This window comes from Crinia signifera, chromosome 8 (assembly GCF_055691185.1).
Source record: "Crinia signifera chromosome 8, ASM5569118v1, whole genome shotgun sequence".
NCBI classification, from domain to species: domain Eukaryota; kingdom Metazoa; phylum Chordata; class Amphibia; order Anura; family Myobatrachidae; genus Crinia; species Crinia signifera.
In genome coordinates, this window is record NC_139224.1 from 46,173,790 (window position 1) to 46,193,646 (window position 19,857).

The following is a 19,857-nucleotide window of genomic DNA, read 5'->3' on the forward strand; positions in this document are numbered from 1 at the left end:
CCATAGGTTTTATTTTTGCAGTTTACTGTTAAATAAACCATTCCAGCCATGATTCCAATGGTATTGTAATTATGGACATCTGTCAGACTGTATTAACCATTTTTTTATTGGGCTTTTAAACTGTTGAGCAAATTCTGGGGTAGATTTATTAAGCTTGGTGAAGTGATAAAGTGTTTGGTCTTTATCACCGGCCAATCAGCTACTAACTTCACAGTTAAACCAAAGCTGTAACTTCACAGTTAGGAGCTGATTGGCCGGTGATAAAGTACCAGCCACATTATCACTTCACCAAACGCACGTGTAGCTGCTCAGTTTTGTATTCGTTACAAAGTTTGTCAGATTACTGATCCTACTAGGGTGTTTTTTGGTTCATAAGGGTTTGACATGGAACATTCTCATGTATTCCTCATAAGTAACTCATGACATTCTTTGTATTGTGCACTGGGCACACCCAGTTGCACTGTAGTAATATAACTTTGCACCTCCTATGGCTATAGTGCAAACTTAAATCTTCCCAACATTTACATTTAAAAGCCTTGTTATGAATGAGCGGGTGTGGATCGTATTATCGACCGGACTTAGGTCGACAGTCATTAGGTCGACACCGTTGGGTCGACAGGGTTTTAGGTCGACAGGGTTCTAGGTCGACGTGGATGAAGGTCGACAGGTGTCTTGTTCGACATTGGACAAGATCGACATGGTTTTAGGTCGACAAAGGAGTTAGGTCGACAAAGGAGTTAGGTTGACAAGTCGCGAGGTCGACATGGGTTTTTTCACAGTTTTTTGACACGAATGTCCACAGTCGACATTGACACAGTAGGAAGTCAACCGCAGCCCCTCATCGCTCGCGATGCTTCGGGCACGGTGCATCGCTGTGCTCGGCACACTATTTTATTCTCCCACCGCGGCCTAGTGGATGGTAGGTCATGAAATACTGCCTGTCGGCTCAAAAACAGTGAAAAAACCCATGTCGACCTGTCGACCTAAAACCATGTCGACCATGTCCCATGTTGACCTAGACACCTGTCGACCTACATCCATGTCGAGCTAGAACCCTGTCGACCTAATGACTGTCAACCTAAGTCGAGTTGACAATACGACCGTATCTCGAATGAGCTGGTCTACAACAAGCAAAGTGAAAAGATAATTTAAAGAAATGTAACTAAAAATTATCTCTATGTAAAATTAGTTTAAAAAAATGGTTTGAAATATTAACATCACAGGATTAAATAGAAACCTACTGAACAGCTGGTATTTCCATAGCTGCATTTACTTCTATGTCTTCTGCTCTACTGTTCACTTTAATTATGCATGTATTGTATACTGTATGCACATAAGTGTTGGCATGCTTTAAAGATGTCAGTAGGGATTAAGTATTGTTTCTTGGGAGTTTAAATGCAAAATGTATTTATTATTCCAACCGTATCCATTAACTAGCCCAGTGGTTCCCAAACTTTTTCAGTTCAAGGCACCCTTTGGGTCTCCATGATTTCTTCAAGGCACCCTTAAGCCGAAATAATTAGTAGTTGGGTCAAAATAACACTATTCATATTTAGATCAGCTAAAATACATTTAATAACTTTTTTAAAGTTAATAAACATAAGAAAAAAAATAATATATTTTATATAGTTCATGACGACTTCTCCAGCTGGACCCAAGCTCCGTGGCTGAATAGATACTTTAGTATCGTGGTCATTTGCACCTGCTTCCATTTAAAAAAAAAAAAAACACAGCCCAGTCTTTCTGTAAATATCAGGTTTTTTGCAGTAAAATAATTCAATCTAAAATGGAGTTTCCTGTGCTATGTATCCTTGAACCAAGATCCCCACCACTCCCTACCAGCCTGATCCTCTCCGCCGTATAGCATCCTATAAGTCGCTTACAGTATATTATAGAACCCCCCTCCACCACAAACACACACAGTTTTCCCTATGCAGCACCTTGCATATACTCATGTAGTGATTGCCATCGCTAGGACCTCAATGAGCCCTCTGGAATCTGCTGTATATCACTATTGCACAGTTATTGCACCCAGTAAAGAAATATAAGGGTCCCAGGGATCCCTCACTTTATAAAGTTGGGGTCCTAATCCCATGTTTCTGGGTCCCAGCACATATTATGCCTTTGATCTCCCACCATTACTGTGACTACAATGTCTACTGGAGGGGGGGCAGAAAAAAGAGTGAGAGTGGGAAACAAAGAGGGTGTCGGGGAAAAGAGGGGAGCAAAAAAATGAGTGGTGGTCAGAGAAAGCGAAAGCTTCATTGTAACTTAGGGATAGAGAGAGTGAAGAGTGTGAGCAGGAGTGAGAGTACATCAGGGAGGGAGAGTGAGTGTCAGGAAGAGAAAGGGGTGAGAGATGGAGTAAGAGAGTGTCAGGGAGGGAAGAGAGAGAGAGAGAGAGAGGGGGAGGCATAGTAATAGAGGTGGAGGGGAGAAGAGAGAGGAGAAAGATTAGGGGCAGAGAGAAAGATAAAGAGGTGAGAAGGAGGGGGAGTGAGAGAGGGTTGATAGAGAAGGGGCAGAGCGGAGAGGGGGGCAAGGGGAGAGAGGGCTACAGAGACTGGCTGAGGGGAAGAGAGAGCGTGCGTGAAAGAGACATAAAATGGAACAGAGAGAAGGTGAAAAGAAGAGATGGGGTGAGGGGGGGGAAATAGAGGAGTGGGTGAGGGATGGGGTGACATGATGAGGGGTTGAGGTGAAGGGTGTGAGGTGATGGTGGGTGAGGGATGGGGAGAGATGACGAGGGGTTGAGGTGAAGGGTGTGAGGTGGGGTGATGGGGCGTGAAGTGTCAGGTTTCATTTACCACCATTTACCAGCACCAGTAGCCGCTGGGTCTCCTACTCCCACCGCCACAATTAGGGGTCTTCTCGGGTGCTGGCAGCCCCTGGGTTTCTTGCTCCAACCACTGCAGTGATGGGTCTCCTCTTCCCATCACCTTGGAAGGGGGGCACCCGGCCTCCCCCTGAGATGCTTAGCTATGATAACATAACAGTCAGTGCAGTTCAGGCAGCGGATGTAGCATAGGGCGCCCTGCTACTGATTTTAATCATATTTTATGACCAATATTAACCTTTTTTTTTTTTTTACAACCAGTAACAAATATAATTTTCAACTAATGCAATAACTTGTAGGCTGCCACACAACTTGTGAGCAAGTGTCATCCCTGGGAATACAGTCTGTGCTGCCCTGTATGCTAGTATAGAGGAGGTATGCAACTACTAGGTGACAGTGCCATCACCACAGAGAATGACCGCGGAGAACGAGGCTGAAGTTAGCTTCTTATTCGGCCAGCTGGAGCTTGAATAAGAAGTGAATAAGTGAATTTGCTTTGTACAATATGCACTGCAGTGTATACCACATGTAGGAAGTGCAGCAGCCAACCTACCCGGAGACACGAGTACAGAACAAGTCTAGGGTATTTCCTTCCACTGGGGCATGGATGTGCCGCTGTCACCACCAGGCACAGGTACTGGACGGCTACCGCTGATACTTGCTCACACAGATCCACACACTCGCACCCGCAAGACCTGGCCTCCCTGCCGATTCCGCTCACTAGAGGACAACCACCTGCACACAACCCCCTGAGCGCCAGTTAACTGCTAACATGCGCCCGCCGATCTTGTCATCTAAATACATTGCGTCCGCACTCTGCACCCAAGGCCCTCTCCCTGTCACAAACAGACTTTGGTTAGGGTTAGGGCACATCGCTCCCGCACACCAGCCCCGGTGCCAGCACCACAGATATAAAAATAAAAATAACATGCGGCTGCCAGCAGGCTGCCTCGTTAGGGCCATTGGCCGCGGCACCCCAGTGACAGTGCTGCGGCACCCTAGGGAGCCGCGGCGCACAGTTTGGGAACCACTGAACTAGCCTATCCTAAGACGTGGTTGGAAAATGCTGTCACATTGGTACTTATTCTAGTTCACTCTTTCTGACAAAAGCCTTCTTAGATGGACAAAACTATGTGCACTGCAGGGGGGCAGATTTAAAATGTGCAGAGAGAATTAGATTTGGGTGAGTTATTTTGTTTTTGTGCGGGGTAAATACTGGCTGCTTTATTTTTACACTGCAATATAGATCTCACTTTGAAGTAAAACCCCACCCAAATCTAATTCTCTCTGCACAAGTAACATCTACCCCACCTGCAGTGCACATGGTTTTGTCCATCTAAGAAGGATTTTGTCAGAGTGAACTAGAATAAGGCCCATTGTGTATATCCCTCAAGAGGAAGAGGAGTATCACAAGAACAACCTTATTAAGCCATACCGGTGGTTCTTTCATGAATGTACCTTTTCAGTTTTCCATTTGTAACACAGCTTGGCAAAGTAGTAGTCCATAGATCACTATGATAGAAGCTAGACATATCTTCCACTGTGGTGGAACCATATGGTGAGTCCACCCATCCACCCCATGAACTCTGGAATTTTGCCTCAGTGTTTCTTGATGGACATACTTGTCATTGCCTATTAAAATAAGCCAGTCCACCTAATGAGGCCCCAAGGGAGCCAGCTAAGGACAAGCTATATATACTTTATCTAACATTAAGGAATAAAGGCTGTAATGCCATGTCAATGCATCAATCATTTCCTCATCTAAAACATGAAGCACACACATCTTTGGAGATATCATCTGTATAGACCAACCATTGTGGGAGAGTTTTGCATAACTTTTGACCAAAAAAAAAAAAAAAATCTCTTGGTAGCTCCAGAGAAGGTGCCAAAAAGTACCTTCAGGAGGAGTTGAGCAATTTAGCGCAATGAAAGGTAAATCTCACTCAAAATTTACATGGCGTAAAATACGTTTTATGAAGCAGAAATAATTGAAATTGGACCGAGGTAGTGGCTCTACGAATACTAACTAGACATTGCCCACGCCTCGTCCAGACAGCAAACCTCTATTTCCTAAAGTTTCCTTAGGTGAGTCAGGTCATCCACATTATCCGACAAGGCATAAGAAACATATTTGTAAGAGCCCAAGGGGAACAGGCTATTTTTTTTTTTTTTAAACAATGGAATTTGGCAGTAGGGATGGATCTGGAACTGGAGAACGAAATGCATATAATTGTAAATAATGAAAAAAAGTGTTTTGGAATATAACAAAAATGTTCTGCATGGATAGAAAAGGTTTGAGACCCCCATCCACATATATTTGCCATGTAGAGACCACTATCCACCTACCCCAGACTAACCTGGGCTGCAGAGTCACCAACTCAGCCAATTCCGAGACACCAACAAAGGAGTATCTGGGTCTAAACACGAGGCTCCACAAATAATAGTAACTGGGTTCCATATCTAAATTACTTCAAGTTAATCTAGGAAGCTCATGACCAAATCCTTCCCCACCCAACAATAGCTGAGGGGAGTAGACCCAAATTCCATTGTACAGTAGTTGTAACAAGCATCGTACTGACCAGAAAACTGATGAAGAAAACCATGTTCAAAGCAAATTGAAAAAAAATTGAGCATTCAACTTGGTCTGACAAAAGTGGTTAACTGTAGAGTTTTTTTCTCAAACTATAGCTATGTACACACTAACCTTTAGGATCACATTGTTAAATGTTCAACCATCTATGAGAGGATGTTTTGGAAAGAAATGTACCTCAAAAAATTGCCACATATTTAAAACAAAAACAGGAAGAGAAAACGATGAGTTCAGTCTGGAGGATTGGAACTATTATTGCAGAATATATGGTAAAGCCTAACTGTAGGGCCTTTTGCATATCATTGACTTCTCAGCACACGGGCTAGCCTTCAGCAAAGTATAAATAATCCAATGAAGAGTTGGAATGCAGTTATGGTATTGGACTTGAAAAATCAATGTTGAGGTATCAGTGTCCTTTGAGGTAATAATATAATTTTGTAGATGACTCTAGTACTCTATTCTCATTAACCTGCAGCAGGGAGTGCTAGGAAGCTTGGGTTCTACCATCATGCAGCTTTATTCAATTTCCAGTTCATACTACAGTAATGAATTTACACTTACACATGGTGGTGTCTCTTCCTTCCATTCAACACCAATCTCCGAGATTTGTAGACCTGAGTAAAGTAGCTTAAAAGAATTTCAGCCCATTGGCTTGGAAGGAGCATTTCCCCAAGGAACTCTAATTATGACTTCATTTTTTGGGGTTCATTGGTTAGAATGGGATCCGAATGATAGGTCAACATGTAAAAGGTAGACCATGCTTAAGGTCGACAGGTACAAAAAGGTTGACATGACAAATGGTCTACACACATATGGTCGAAACAGGTTTTTATTATTATTTTTTTCGACTGTTTTATCATCCATGTGGACTATTATTATTATAATAATTTTATTTATAAGGCGCCACAAGTGTTTTTTGCAGCGCCGTACAAAGGAACAGTACAGGGAGACCAAACTTGGCATTACATTGAATAAATAACAAAAATAGAGTACAAATAAACAGCGCCACAGATCAATACACATTGCAGCTTAAATCTAAGTAGTGAGGACTCAATCAACATACAACTAGAGGCTTGAGGCCAATGGTGGAGATGAGTCTGCAGAAGAAGATGGTCACTGAGTGTGACTTCAATTGGGAAAAGTAACCTGTGCCAAATGCAGCAGAGCACTTTATCCAGAAGCATGGTGTGTTAACTGGTATACAAATTGTGGTCATGTCATTTAAAATTGTTAATGGCGTCCAAAAAAACAAACAAAAACTTTGTGTCGACTTCATTGACAATTTCCATTGCAACCTTTTGATTGGGTCAACCTTTTCATGTGTCTACCTTACCTATCAACCTACTTATGGTTAACCCAATGATCCCCACCTGGCTATAACATATTCCTCTAATGTTAATGGGTACATATGAGTTATCCGGGCGCCCGATTTCTAAATCGGGTCGGATCGGGCACATCGCATCGCATCGCATGCGACCATCGGATGCGATGCGATGCGATGACCCGATTTTTCCATAGGAATCAATGTTAAAATGGACTGAGTCCATTTTAACATGGAATTCAATGGGAAAAAGGGGTCCTTTTCATACCCCTACTATCCAAGTGGGCATGGAGTTGGATATAAACCTGTGGCGAGCGTAGCGAGCCACCGAGCCCGAGGCGTGGCGAGCGTAGCGAGCCCCGCGAGGGGACATAGAATACCGTCCCCTCGCGGGGCTCGCTTCGCTTGCCACGCTTCGGGCTCGGTGGCTCGCTACGCTCGCCACAGGTTTATATCCAACTCCATGCCCACTTGGATAGTAGGGGTATGAAAAGGACCCCTTTTTCCCATTGAATTCCATGTTAAAATGGACTCAGTCCATTTTAACATTGATTCCTATGGAAAAATCGGATCATCGCATCCGATGGTCGCATGCGATGCGATGCGATATCGCATCGCATCGCATCTGATTGTATGCCTTAACTTAAGGCATACAATCAAAAAATCGGGCGCCCGGATAACTCATAAGTACCGTTAATGTTAAGCTTGCTAATAGGCAAGATATGGTTTTCTTTACTTTATTTTAAATATTATTTAAAAAAAGCCATAAAATTGCATTATCCAAGGATACATAGTTGGAGATCTCAGATTGCATTTGATTTGATTGCAGAACCATTAATTGTCTTGCTCATTCTATTGTTCAGACTACAGGAAGTGTAATTACCCTCTGCATTGCACGTGACTTCATAATCTACTTTTATAATGATAAAAAGAAAATGCAATGTTTGTAATTGAAATATGGTCAGTTTAAAGCTGATTTTATTGGAAATGCTCAGACCTTGTGCATGAATTAAATAATCAGTAAATACAAAAAACAGGAAAACGCGCCCACAGTTAGGGAAAATAATGCTTACGTTCCGACCTCAGTCTAACGTCCCAAAAGTCCTTCAACTCTTCCTCAATGGAACATATGAAAGAAAAACAAGGAACAAAACAAGGTGTATTCCTGTTTCTGAGATGAACTAAACAAGTTCTTCGGGTTCCAGGTCACCAAATGCTTCTTTCTTTCCTTTGTTTCCCAGTGTTAATAAAATAGCTTGGGTTCACCACGAGTCATCTAATTCATAACGGGATGTCGTACATGTATGCTTACATATAACCAGGGCCGTTTCTAGACAATTTAGCACCCAGGGCGAAGGAAAAAAAATGCGCCCCCCCAATGAAATACATTACATGGTACTGCGGAAATTGCGCGCGCCGAAATAGGGGGTGTGGCTTAATTTAAAAGGGGGTGTGGTTTAATATAAGGGCGAGGTCTAGCAGGAAGACAATTACCTTACATCACACATTTGCATCCTGCATGACCAGACATTGGTTACCGCAGGAATTGTCATTATCCTCCCGCACTCAAATTTGCCGGCTGAAGGCCACACAGGTACTTAGTACACCTCACAGATCAAGGCCAAACAATGACAGGCTACTTAAATCATTATACACTATTTATCCATGATGACAATTACACATTACGCCGCACACCGTGATGACAATTACACATTATGTCACACACCGTGATGACATTTACACATTATGTTGCACACCGTGATGCCCATTAGACCCCACACCGTAATGGCCATTACAAATTATGCCCCACGCGCTGCTGACGCACAACTGATGCCGTTTACTAATATGCCCCCACAGTGCCAGATATGCCCCCACAGCGCCACACATATATGCCCCCACAGTGACAGCTATGCCCCCACAGTGCCACATATGCCCCCACAGCGCCACATATGCCCCCACAGCGCCACATATGCCCCCACAGCGCCACATATGCCCCCACAGCGCCACATATGCCCCCACAGCGCCACATATGCCCCCACAGCGCCACATATGCCCCCACAGTGCCACATATGCCCCCACAGTGCCACACTTATGCCCCCACAGTGCCAAACATATGCCCCCACAGTGCCAAACATGCCCCCACAGTGCCAAATATGCCCCCACAGTGCCACAGATGTATGCCCCCACAGTGCCAAATATGCCTCAACAGTGCCATAGATCTATGCCCCCACAGTGCCAAACTCACTGTTTCTGTGTCTCCCCCTGTGCCATCGCCTCTGCCTCTGCTGCTGCTTCCTTGGGGAGGGGAGGGGAGCGGAGCGCATCGCGCTTCTTTCCTTCCCCTTCACTGTGTAGCGTGTACTTGTCTGTCCTGAGCCGTCGCCCATCAGCCATTCATACCCCGCGGGCTGGCTCCTTATTGGCTGCCAGCCCGCGAGCGCTGATAGGCTGACAGCCCAGTGACACACTAAGCGAGGGGGAGGGACAGACGCGCGATGCGTTCCCCTCCCCACCCCTCTCTCTGCTTGTGTCGTGTGTGGACGCCAGGGAGGAGGCTGCTGCGGCATTGGGGAAGCTGCAAGGCGCCCCGGCTGTCAAACAGAGGCGGACAAGCCGTGCGGCGCCCCGGGCTGCTGCACGGCTTGTCCGCCTCTAGAAACGGCCCTGCATATAACAAGACGGTAAAAAACACATCAAGGTATCTTTAAGCCAGGTATGCTTTAAGCAAGTGGTCTCCAACCTTTTTCGGGGCGTGAGCTACTCGGGACAAAATAAACCGCCTGAAGAGCTACTAAAAAAAAAGAAATCTGCATAATAATTGGAAAATGCCCTTTACACATTATGCCACATACCGCAATGCCCCAGACACAATACGCCACACACTGCAATGTCCAATATGTTGCAAACATACCTCCCAACACTGGAGGCAAAGGAGAAGGGACATCTGCACGTGCCGAAGGCACCCGCCCGAAATTAGGGTTCATGACCTACTATCGTGGTACTCCTTCGAGGCCACATCCCCTATTTTTTCCACTATGGGGCATGGCCAGTGCTCTGAGAGCTGCTGACCATGCCCCCAGCCTCTCTGAAAATACACTGTGCCATATATACCATGCCACCAGTTGTGCCAGTTACACAATGCCCCCAATACCCGCAGTTATGCCATTAACACAATGCCCCCCAGCAGTGCCAGATAAACAATGCCCACCCAATTGTGGTGCCATTCTAAATAAATACTCTGGCGGTACTGTGGCAAAAAAATGGGTGTAACAACATGGGGTGCGGCCAATGAAAATGGGGGTGTGATACACATATGCCCCAATAGTGCAGTGCCAGATACACATGTCCCCAATAGTGCCAGATACACATGTCCCCAATAGTGCCAGATACACATGTCCCTAATAGTGCCAGATACACCTGTCCCCAATAGTGCCAGATACACATATGTCCCCACGGTGCCAAATATTTCCCCACGGTGCCAAATATGCCCCCACGGTGCGCAAGGTATGCCCCCACTGTGCGCAAGGTATGCCCCCACGTGCGCAAGGTATGCCCCCACTGTGCGCAAGGTATGCCCCCACTGTGCGCAAGGTATGCCCCCACTGTGCGCATGGTATGCCCCCACTGTGCCAGCAGCACAACTAACCTTGCTTGTTGCACCAGCAGGGGGGAGGAGAGTCCGGTGTCCCCCCCTGCTGGCTGGCTAGTTGTCGCCTCCGTCGGCATCCGCGCTGCTTCTCTTCAAGCTCTGAGCTGAGGGCAGGAGAGCGCACACAGCTCGGCACGTGTCTCCCCTCACTTGCCTCCCTGTGACAGACTGGGTCGTCAGCAAATCAAAGCTCGCGGGCCGGCTCCTGATTGGCTGCCGGCCCGCGAGCTCTGATTGGCTGACGGCACAGTCAGTCACAGAGATACACGATGAGGGGAAGGAGAAGCGCACGATGCGCTCTCCTCACCCCATAACTTAGAAGGGAAGCGGGCAGCAGCGGCGGGCAATCGAGGGAGGGAGAGGGGAACGGGCAGGAGGGCAGGTGGCGGGCTGCAGTGGTCGAGCCACCCGCATCGCTGCCGTGAGCTACTGGTAGCTCGTGAGCGACGGGTTGGTGACCACTGCTTTAAGCCAAGGTATCTTTAAGCCAGGTATGCTTACATTCATGAGTGTGGGAATCCTCACATCAAGGTATCTTTATTCAGGGGCATACTTCCAAGTTTATTTCCACACGAATTTATTGATAAAAGTTTCTATATACACTTAAAAAAAAATCCATATTGATAACAATACAGTATGGTATGAATTAAATAATATCATATAAATGGAATAATTAGAAATTGTGGAACATAACATTTTATGTGGTGGTTATGGTCTTGGTCATTAACCTTGAATTGGTATAAGTAGATCTAGGTTTCTGCAATGTCCTGGGATACCTTATTACCCTAATGTCATAATTGCTGTTCTTAGTAGATGTGGCCTGCTGCTCCTTCCAGAAACATCCTGAGGTTCATATTGTGAATTCAGCAGAGGTGTCAGAGTGCATTTTCCTAGTGGAATGTAATTATTAGCAGCACAATGAGTGATGGCTGTGGTCAATTTCTGCAGTGCGTTGTACATTAATGTAAACATCAGCCTGTCAAGTAAGCAGAAGGATTGGCTTTCTCTCTTTTTGTCCCTTCCATTATGGTGGTGAGATCAATTAACCTTGTGTTCCATGTCGCTAGGCATATGGTGCTCTTCACATCTTCTGTTTTTGTGAAATTAAGCATTAAGACGTATACTAGTATGTATGTATGTATGTATGTGTATTTATATGTATATATATGTGTGTGTGTGTGTATATATATATATAATATACGAGGATTGTTCAATAAGTAAGTTAACAAGGCCTCTTATGTATAGTGATCTCAATTTCATTATAATTTCCCACCATGCCTGAGCAGGTAGACCACTTCTTCCCCTTACAGCCATTAGACTGCGTCTCATATCAGTCATAGTGTCCCAACATCGAACGTAAGGTGGCAGGGCTGGTGGAAGCCTGGTGTGATCAGATTTCTGCATTTAAAGGGAACAGCAGCGGAATTTTTTTGTCGACTTGTCAAGGTGTACAGTGCTAACGTCATGTCACGGAAACATAGTTAACCTTGGCAAAGTCCCAATGTCAATACTATATTAGGTACGAGCAGTACACATGCTAAATTTAACCCACAGTCCTAATGCATTAGCAGCAAACAGAGTAATTCTAGATCTTCTTTAAATATTACTAAACCTATGTTGCAGATTTAGTGCTTATTCCTTGGTTGCAGTCCATTGATGATCTGTCTGTCCTGTTGATATATTGGATGTAGTTACTTTTCTTATCGATTCTGCTCTCTTTGCCAATACTTGTGGGCGTGCACTCATGTGCACATATTTTTTGCAGGCAGCCTAGAATACCTCAGGGTTGTTTCAGCTCTTTGGGCGAGATGCACTAAGCCTTGAATAGTGTTAAAATATGGAATGAATAACCACCATCCAATCAGCTCCTACCTGTCATATTTCAAACACAGCCTGTGACATGGTAGGTAGGAGCTGATTGGCTGGTGGTTATTCGCTCTCCATTTTATCACTTTTTAAGCTTAGTACATATGGCCCTTTATGAGCTAAACAGCTGGTCAACACAGAAAAAGCTTAAAGCCCCATACACCCTAGGCGACCCTGGTTGCTACCAATATAGTTAATCTTGTTTGTTGCCGATATTGAGTGTGCACTCTGAACGATATCAGTAAACAGGCAGGTCATTGGCTACATAGCCAAATTGACCTGCATGTTCTGCTGACGGCAGGGGTCGCTAACAAGTGCGCATCATTAACAATATTGAGTATACACGCAAGAGGATGTCGTAAAAGATACCGCTCAGAAAGCCCCTTTTGAGTGAACACGTTGGGGCAAGTTCAGTTATCCATGAGTTTGCTTTGTCCGTGTATATATTTGCTTGAACCCTCAAGGATGGGTGCGAAAACAATAAAAAAATGTACCTGGAAACACCTTGTAACTATTGAAATCTGCAGTCTCACTTAGGGGGAGATTCTCTAAGAATCTCCGCCCCCTTCGCCGCCCATCGCATATTTAATTATCGCATATGTTGTAACATATGGGATAATTAAGGCAAAGGACAGCTCTTGCGTTAAGAGCTGTCCTTTGCGGTGAGAGTCGCCGGGTCCCAGCAGGTCCCGGCGGCTCCCTCACACACCCGGTGCTGCTGCTGCTGCGCCGGGCTCTCCTCCTCCCTGCACCCGGAAGAGGATCAGTGCAGGGAGGAGGTCACAGGTCCGGGCAGCACAGCTCTGTGCTGCCCGGACACAGGTGAGGGGGCGATGCGGGTCGGCGGGGGGTCGGCGCGGGGCGGCGGAGGGTTGCGGTAGAAGCCCATTGGCTTCTATGGGGCATCGCCAGATTTTTCTGGCGATGCCCCCGCCGCGGTAACCCGGCGGGGGATGCTTACAGCATCCCAAAATGCGGTAAAAACCCAGATAACGGGGTTTTTACCGCATTTTTCGCTTAGAGAATCTCCCCCTTAGGGCCAGATGTATCAAGCTTCAAAAAATAACATGAAGAGAGATCTCCTACCTGCCATTTTTCAAACCCAGCCTGTAACATAACAGGTAGGAGCTGATCACTCTCCACTTTATCACTTTCTGAAGCTTGATACATCTGGCCCTATATTTTTATGCCAGCTGTATGGCCTGCACATTTCCACACCTAGAAAAACACAGCACCCAAGTTTAAACATGCTCAGTACGAACTGTGTAAACTGTGTAACAACTATGGAGGAACTACTACCACTGGCAGGGGGTCCTGCAGTTATGTTGTGTATACTCAGACGAGCAGTGGGGGCTGTGACCTGGTATTGGTGGACACTACCCAAAAATTAAACATTGTCGCCTGACAATTATTTTGTTACGTCCCACTTTAGCAATATATCAATATATCAGTGTTTGTAAATGCTGCATGCATAATCATTTTAGCAAAGGACAGCTCTTACGGTAAGTGCTGTCCTTTGCAATGATATTATTTGTGGGTTTATGACCGCACATGTGTCTAGTGAGGCACACGCCATGGGGGTTGTTAACTGGATCCCTCTTGGTTAAATTACGAAGATGGGAGTTCTTTTGAAGATGGGATATTGCTTCTAGTAACCAATCAGGTGTGATCTATTATCTTCTAGAAGGTGCTGAATAAATAAGTAGTATCTACCCCTCAGAGGGCAAATGCGCCAGAAGCCCATAGGCTTCTATTGGGCAATGATGTCTAAACATGGCGTTGCCCACCGCATCCAAACCCTGCTTATATTCAAACTTGGTGAAACTCGGGATAAGGATTGTAATGGTCACAGTGGATAGCACAGGTATCGGGTATAGATCATATGGTCAACCTAAAGATGGTCGACAGTCATTAGGTCGACATACTGCGAGGTCGACATGGCACAAGGTTGACAGGTTATTAGGTCGATGCAAGCATTAGGTCAACATGGGGTTTTTCACTGTTTTTTTACCCAAATGTCGACATGGACACAGGATTAAGTGAATCGCATCCCCTTGCATGGCTTGCTGTGCTCACCATGCTTCGGACACTATTTTATTCTCCCACCACGCCCTAGTGGATGGCAGGGCATGAAATACCACCTGTTGGCACATGGTTCAAAAAGCAGTGAAAAACCCCATGTCGACCTTTTGACTGTTGACCTTGTACCATGTTGACCTAATACTTGTGTCGACCTAATGACCTGTTGACCTTGTCCCATGTCGACCTAAACCCATGTCAACCTTGCAGTATGTCGACCTAGTGGTGTCGACCAACCGACTGTATCCTTTGTAAACTATTTAAAAATGTTGAAAATTATGCATTTATGTCAGGTGTACTGTATTCTTATTAGCACAATTCCTTTGTTTCTATATATTAACATCCAACAGAGGGGCTTATTGTTTGTTACATTAGAAAGTGCTCTTTTATTATTTTGTTATGACTGCACAAAGAACCAGGATTTGTACAGACTGAGGGGTAGATTTATTATAGCGGCACTAAGAGCGAGGCGAAGCAGGAGGGGACACCGACAAGATGTATCAACATCTTGCCGGCCGAAGTGGGGGAGCGCTAACTCCCCCCTCCGGCGATGTTCCCTCCAGCTGATAGCGCGTCAGTTCACACTGACGCGCTGCCTGCTTCTCCCCCGGCTGGCTCACTGCGCATGTTCGGGATCTCGCTACTCACGCGAGATCCCAGCACAGCTCAGAGCCAGCAGCAGGGACAGCGCTGTCCCTGCTGTAGGTATAGGGCATCGCACACACCATCCTGAAGAAGCCTGTTTGCCGAAACTAGTCGATGCATGTGGAGATCCCGCCTATGCCGATTGCGCAACACGGCATTGACGGGTAAGTCTGCCGGCAGACCCCTTGTACCCTGGGAACAGGTATTTTCTCCAAACCGCTCTAACAAGCGTACAAGACTCTGAACAAAACTACTCTTTTACACCCACTTGGCCAGTGTACCAGGACTATATATGTTTGTCCTGTGACCCCCTGTCCTTTTGTGTGTGTATACCGGTAGTAGCAGTCAGTAGAATTATTTTTAATATCATTATTTTAATTGAGCATTATATAGTGTATTTTTAACAAAAACAGTACTTATACATTGCCATTTAAACTGATCTTTTTATATTGTTAAACCTGTTGTAATAAAAGTTTATTCTATTTTTATCATAACCAATGTGTATGCATATTATTTGAATATTGTTAGTAAAGCGCAGGGTGTACATCCCCATTTGCCATCGCCGTTTGCAGCTGTCGAAGTCGACAGCTGCAGGCGGCGGAACGGTCAGCGATGCTGACCATTCATAAATTAGGCAGGAGGCAGGCGCGCAGCACGAAATATCGTAGCTGCGCTATGCCTCCTGCGCCGCACGAAAGACACCCGCTCAGCGGGTGTCATAGATAAGGGGAAGCGCTATCCCCTGCTTTAGCGCATGGGGATAGCGCATATGCCCCTTATCGTCCATTAATAAATCTACCCCTGAGCACCAAGACTACCTAGTTAGGTTCTATGTCTGCTGAATCTATATAATTTATTTCTTGGACATTAAAATTGTGCTTATACTGTACAAATACTTTAGGACTTGGTTAGACTCTGTAGCACAGCATTTGAATTTGTATTTGTCATATGTATTTTTTTTTAATTTAATATTTATTTACCATTCTTTTAGCTATTGAGTAACTGCACATATTTTGTTGACTTTGTTTGGCAGCTGATAGCACATTTGACAGTGGTCAGGGGTCCACCGTGTACTCTGATTCACAGAGCAGTCAACAAAGTGTCATTTATTCCTCACTGCAAGACTCTCTACCCCCTACGGTCCAGCGCATCTACAGTCCACCTATCATCGAAGGCCAAGTGTTGCCACAGAGTCCTCAGCATCAACTGGGGCAATACCAGCAGGCTGCAGCAGTAAGTGGGATTTTCTTTAAACTCTTATTTAATATATCAAATTAACTCTGATTTGATCATGGTCTTGGTTTGTTTTTCCATTTTACCAATTTAATTTATTTTATTTTTTTGTTTTTGTCTGTTGCCAATTTAGCAAAATGTTGTTGTTCCATCCTTTGTTAGGGAACTTTTTGGTCCCCATGTCTACTCTCTGTGCTCCAAAGATGTCTTGGGAAAAGATTATTTTATATGCCCCTGTATGAGTAGCCAAAGAAGATACAGTACGCCTGTTGCTGGAATGCCCAATCCTGGTGGATATTTTGAATCTTGTCCAAAATGCTCTAATGTTCCATGTCTGAAACCCGGTATGAATTATTTGGCCTATGACCCTAGCAGCAGTTCACTTGATCGTCGGTGCAGGAATCTTTCAAATGTAGACTTATCCACTTCAAGTTTCCTTTCCTCTGCCGAACATCCAGTTGTGGACCCAAACTTGCTTCACGTGGTTTCCCCTTCCTACTACACACATCGTCGACACAGCGATTCCATTCTGGGTTCTAGAACCAGGACAGCTCTGATTAATTCTTTTCCTGTTGACCATTTACCAGAAAATAGATCTATAAGATTACCAGAAAGCACGGCAGTCAGTGAGAGCTCAGGAAGTCTTCCTCTGTCGTTGAAGATAATCGTACAAGATTGTGACTCTTGCTTAGCACATACCCAACAAAGGACGTGTTTATCTCTCTATCCCCAGTCTACTACAATCAGACATCCTTGTATATGTGATCTAGAAAAACAGTCAATCTCCTTGCCTCCTGATAGAGGACAGGGGCAAAGTTTAGATCTCTTTGGGCTACATGAGTTACTGCATGTGATTATGAATCCGAAAACCCCCTCAGCCTCTTCAAGAATGCAAGTGTCAACAGCGGGTGTTGTTCATGATACGTCTAACCTTGGGAAGCCGAACAACTATGTTATACCGCTGACTGCGAATAAAGATTCTGCTAGTGGAAAGTACTTTTCAAGCATGAATTTAAAATCTCCCACTGAACACTGTGGGAATAAGCCTTTTACTGGAAATGATGGGTGCCATGTGGTAGGTCAAATTGACTGTGTTCTTCACCTTTGTGTCTTTCAAAGGAATAGAAAGTATCCCTGACCTGACCATGTACATGTTTATGTGATCTGTTGTGATCCTTTGTTTTGTACACCAAAGCGTCCTCCTCCAGCCCTTATTGTCATGCTTAAGACTCTAACTATCCTGTTAGAGCTCTGCCAAAACAGCCTAAAAGCCTGCTACTTGTTTAAGTGGAAAAGGCGTAGGAGAGGAAAATGATCATTCAGTACCATCCTTTGCCTGTGAGGCTGAAACTGCATCGCAACACACATTCATTGCAGCAGAACCACCCTGTCTCTCACATTTCCTCACTGCATGAATCAATCTCCTAATCAGTTGGATTAAGAGCAGCCATTTAAAAAGTTGCAAATTAAGCAAAAACAAGCAAGCAATAAATAAGGCATAGAAATGACCTCTTTCAGACAGGCTTCTTCTCCTGAAGCGTTCTAGAAGACAATAATTCCTTCCTGCAATTGCAGCCTGGTAGGCATTTCCTGCCCTTTCCAGAGAGCCATGAAAACATATTATAGGCATTAAATTGCCGAAGGTTGCTTGCTGCTTGTTTTGAGTTGTTTAATTGGCTCATTTAGCGAGCAGATTTTTTAATCACATTTGGTCATGTGCAGTCATTGCCTGTCTCCAGATGTCTGTCCTAAAAAGATTTTCAATTATTCAAATCATATGCCTGTGAATATTTAGTATCCATCAGATGGGATTGCCCTGTCTGCTCATGCATGTGTCAGTGTCCTGCAATCTATTTTTAAGCTGTTCATAAAGAACATTCTCCAAGAGGCGGAAATTAACCTCCGCTCCTGCCGGTCTCCATCTGAAGGTTGCTGAGCCAAGGCATCCAGCCTCCCCAATCTGTCAGTTTCATTAAAATGTTTAAAGGGACAAAGACAAGTTATATCCATGCAATGATCTATATGTACAATGTAACTGGGAAGCCAAGTTATGTGAGACTGTGCAGTTCTGTGCAGAAGTTTTTAGATTTTTTTTTCTAGAATGAGTAAAATATGTTAATCATTCAGACTGATTTTAATTAACCAGGTATAATTTCAGATATGCAGGTGTTTACAGAGGGATTGGATTAGCCCAGAAGGTCTCGGAGTTCGAACTGGGAGCAGAAGCATCTTAATTACTTTTGTGTTTCACAAAACACATTAAACAATCTGGTAGAGCTTAGGAAGAGGAGGGGCGTGTGGACATTATATGAATTAGGACAGTTGCCTAATGTGATCCATGTGGTGGAAATCTTTGCCTTGATTACATAAGGGATTCGTACCGGTTTTAATAAAAATGGTTTCATTAGGTCAGTTTTTGAGTGTCACCAATGATCTCCAGCCCAAACCTGTCACTTGCTCCGTCAATTCACTTTTTTATGAAATACCGCCCATTGGCAACCTAGGCTGTGCTGCTGTTACTCAATATAATTTGCAAGATATAAAGAACTCTTAACTTATATAGTGTTGACTACACTATCTGTGAATGGACACTTCATCCTGGGTGGTCTTAGAAATGCTCCAGGAAATAGTTATTTTTTTTACTGCAGTGGTGGTCTTTCCCTTCCTAGTCCTTGTTTCCTTGTAGAAATCATTATGTACTTTACCTGTATGTCCCAAAAAAATGTTTTATTGTCTGGCAGTCTTGAACAAACTGTTTGGGGAACCTTACCAAAAAAAAAATGTGGGAATTGATAAAACCATGTTTTTAAAAATCATTCTAATTACTTTTTAGCATGGGGTTTCTGGTGCCCCTACAATGCATTCCGGGCTCACTCAACATTATTACCAAGACCAAAACACATCCTACCCTGTTGTTCAGCCAACCACTGTCCCATCTGTCCAGTTTGGACACTCCGCACCTGTAATATCCAGCCAGGTAAGATTTTTTTTCTTTATATGCATTGTTGTGTCCTTTTAATGCTCATTTGTCAATACTATAATTGTAATTTGATGGACCATGGGTGGCCACTTGACCTGGATGTGTTTATCTGAAAATGGCTGACTTTCAAAGTTCTGTTAGGATATATTGCCATAGTAACTACCCTTTAAATAAGTTGAGCCTATAATACTACTAGTTACTGTGTTAGACTAGTGCAGTTGCATATAAGTTCAATGAGGACCCCCCCCCCCAACACACACACGTGCACACACACACACACACACACACACGCACAACCTCCTCGCTCTCACATGCTGCCTGGATGCTTTCATAAGTCCGTTCAGAGCCTAGAACCAGAGAACCCCTATTTGGTCACCTGCTGCATACACCCTCTCCCATGCACTCCACTCCCTCCCCTACGGCAAACACACTGCCTCACACCCACAACTCTTCCCCTTGGCACTCGATTGAAGTAGAGGACAACAAGGTGGGAGAAGGCAGGATAAGACATGAATGTAAAAACCTGTAACACCGGGCACAAAGGTTAGTGGCCTTGTTAATGTCTGGTCCAAAATGCTTGTTTTGTAGAAAATGAAGAAAATCTGTTTATTGTGGTTTAGCAATACAGTAGATACGTTTTTTGCTTTCCCTATCTTTA

General features: G+C 44.5%; 1 protein-coding gene across 8 annotated transcripts in view; it reads left to right on the forward strand.

The window, feature by feature from the left end:
* WNK2 (WNK lysine deficient protein kinase 2) overlaps nt 1–19,857 on the forward strand; it is a 184,573-nt gene that overhangs the window by 104,104 nt on the left and 60,612 nt on the right. For all 8 annotated transcript variants that reach the window (XM_083156291.1, XM_083156290.1, XM_083156295.1 and 5 more), the window contains exons 9-10: nt 16,020–16,219; nt 19,053–19,196. In XM_083156291.1, the coding sequence (XP_083012417.1) occupies nt 16,020–16,219; nt 19,053–19,196 (344 nt within the window). The remainder of the gene's footprint in view (nt 1–16,019; nt 16,220–19,052; nt 19,197–19,857) is intronic.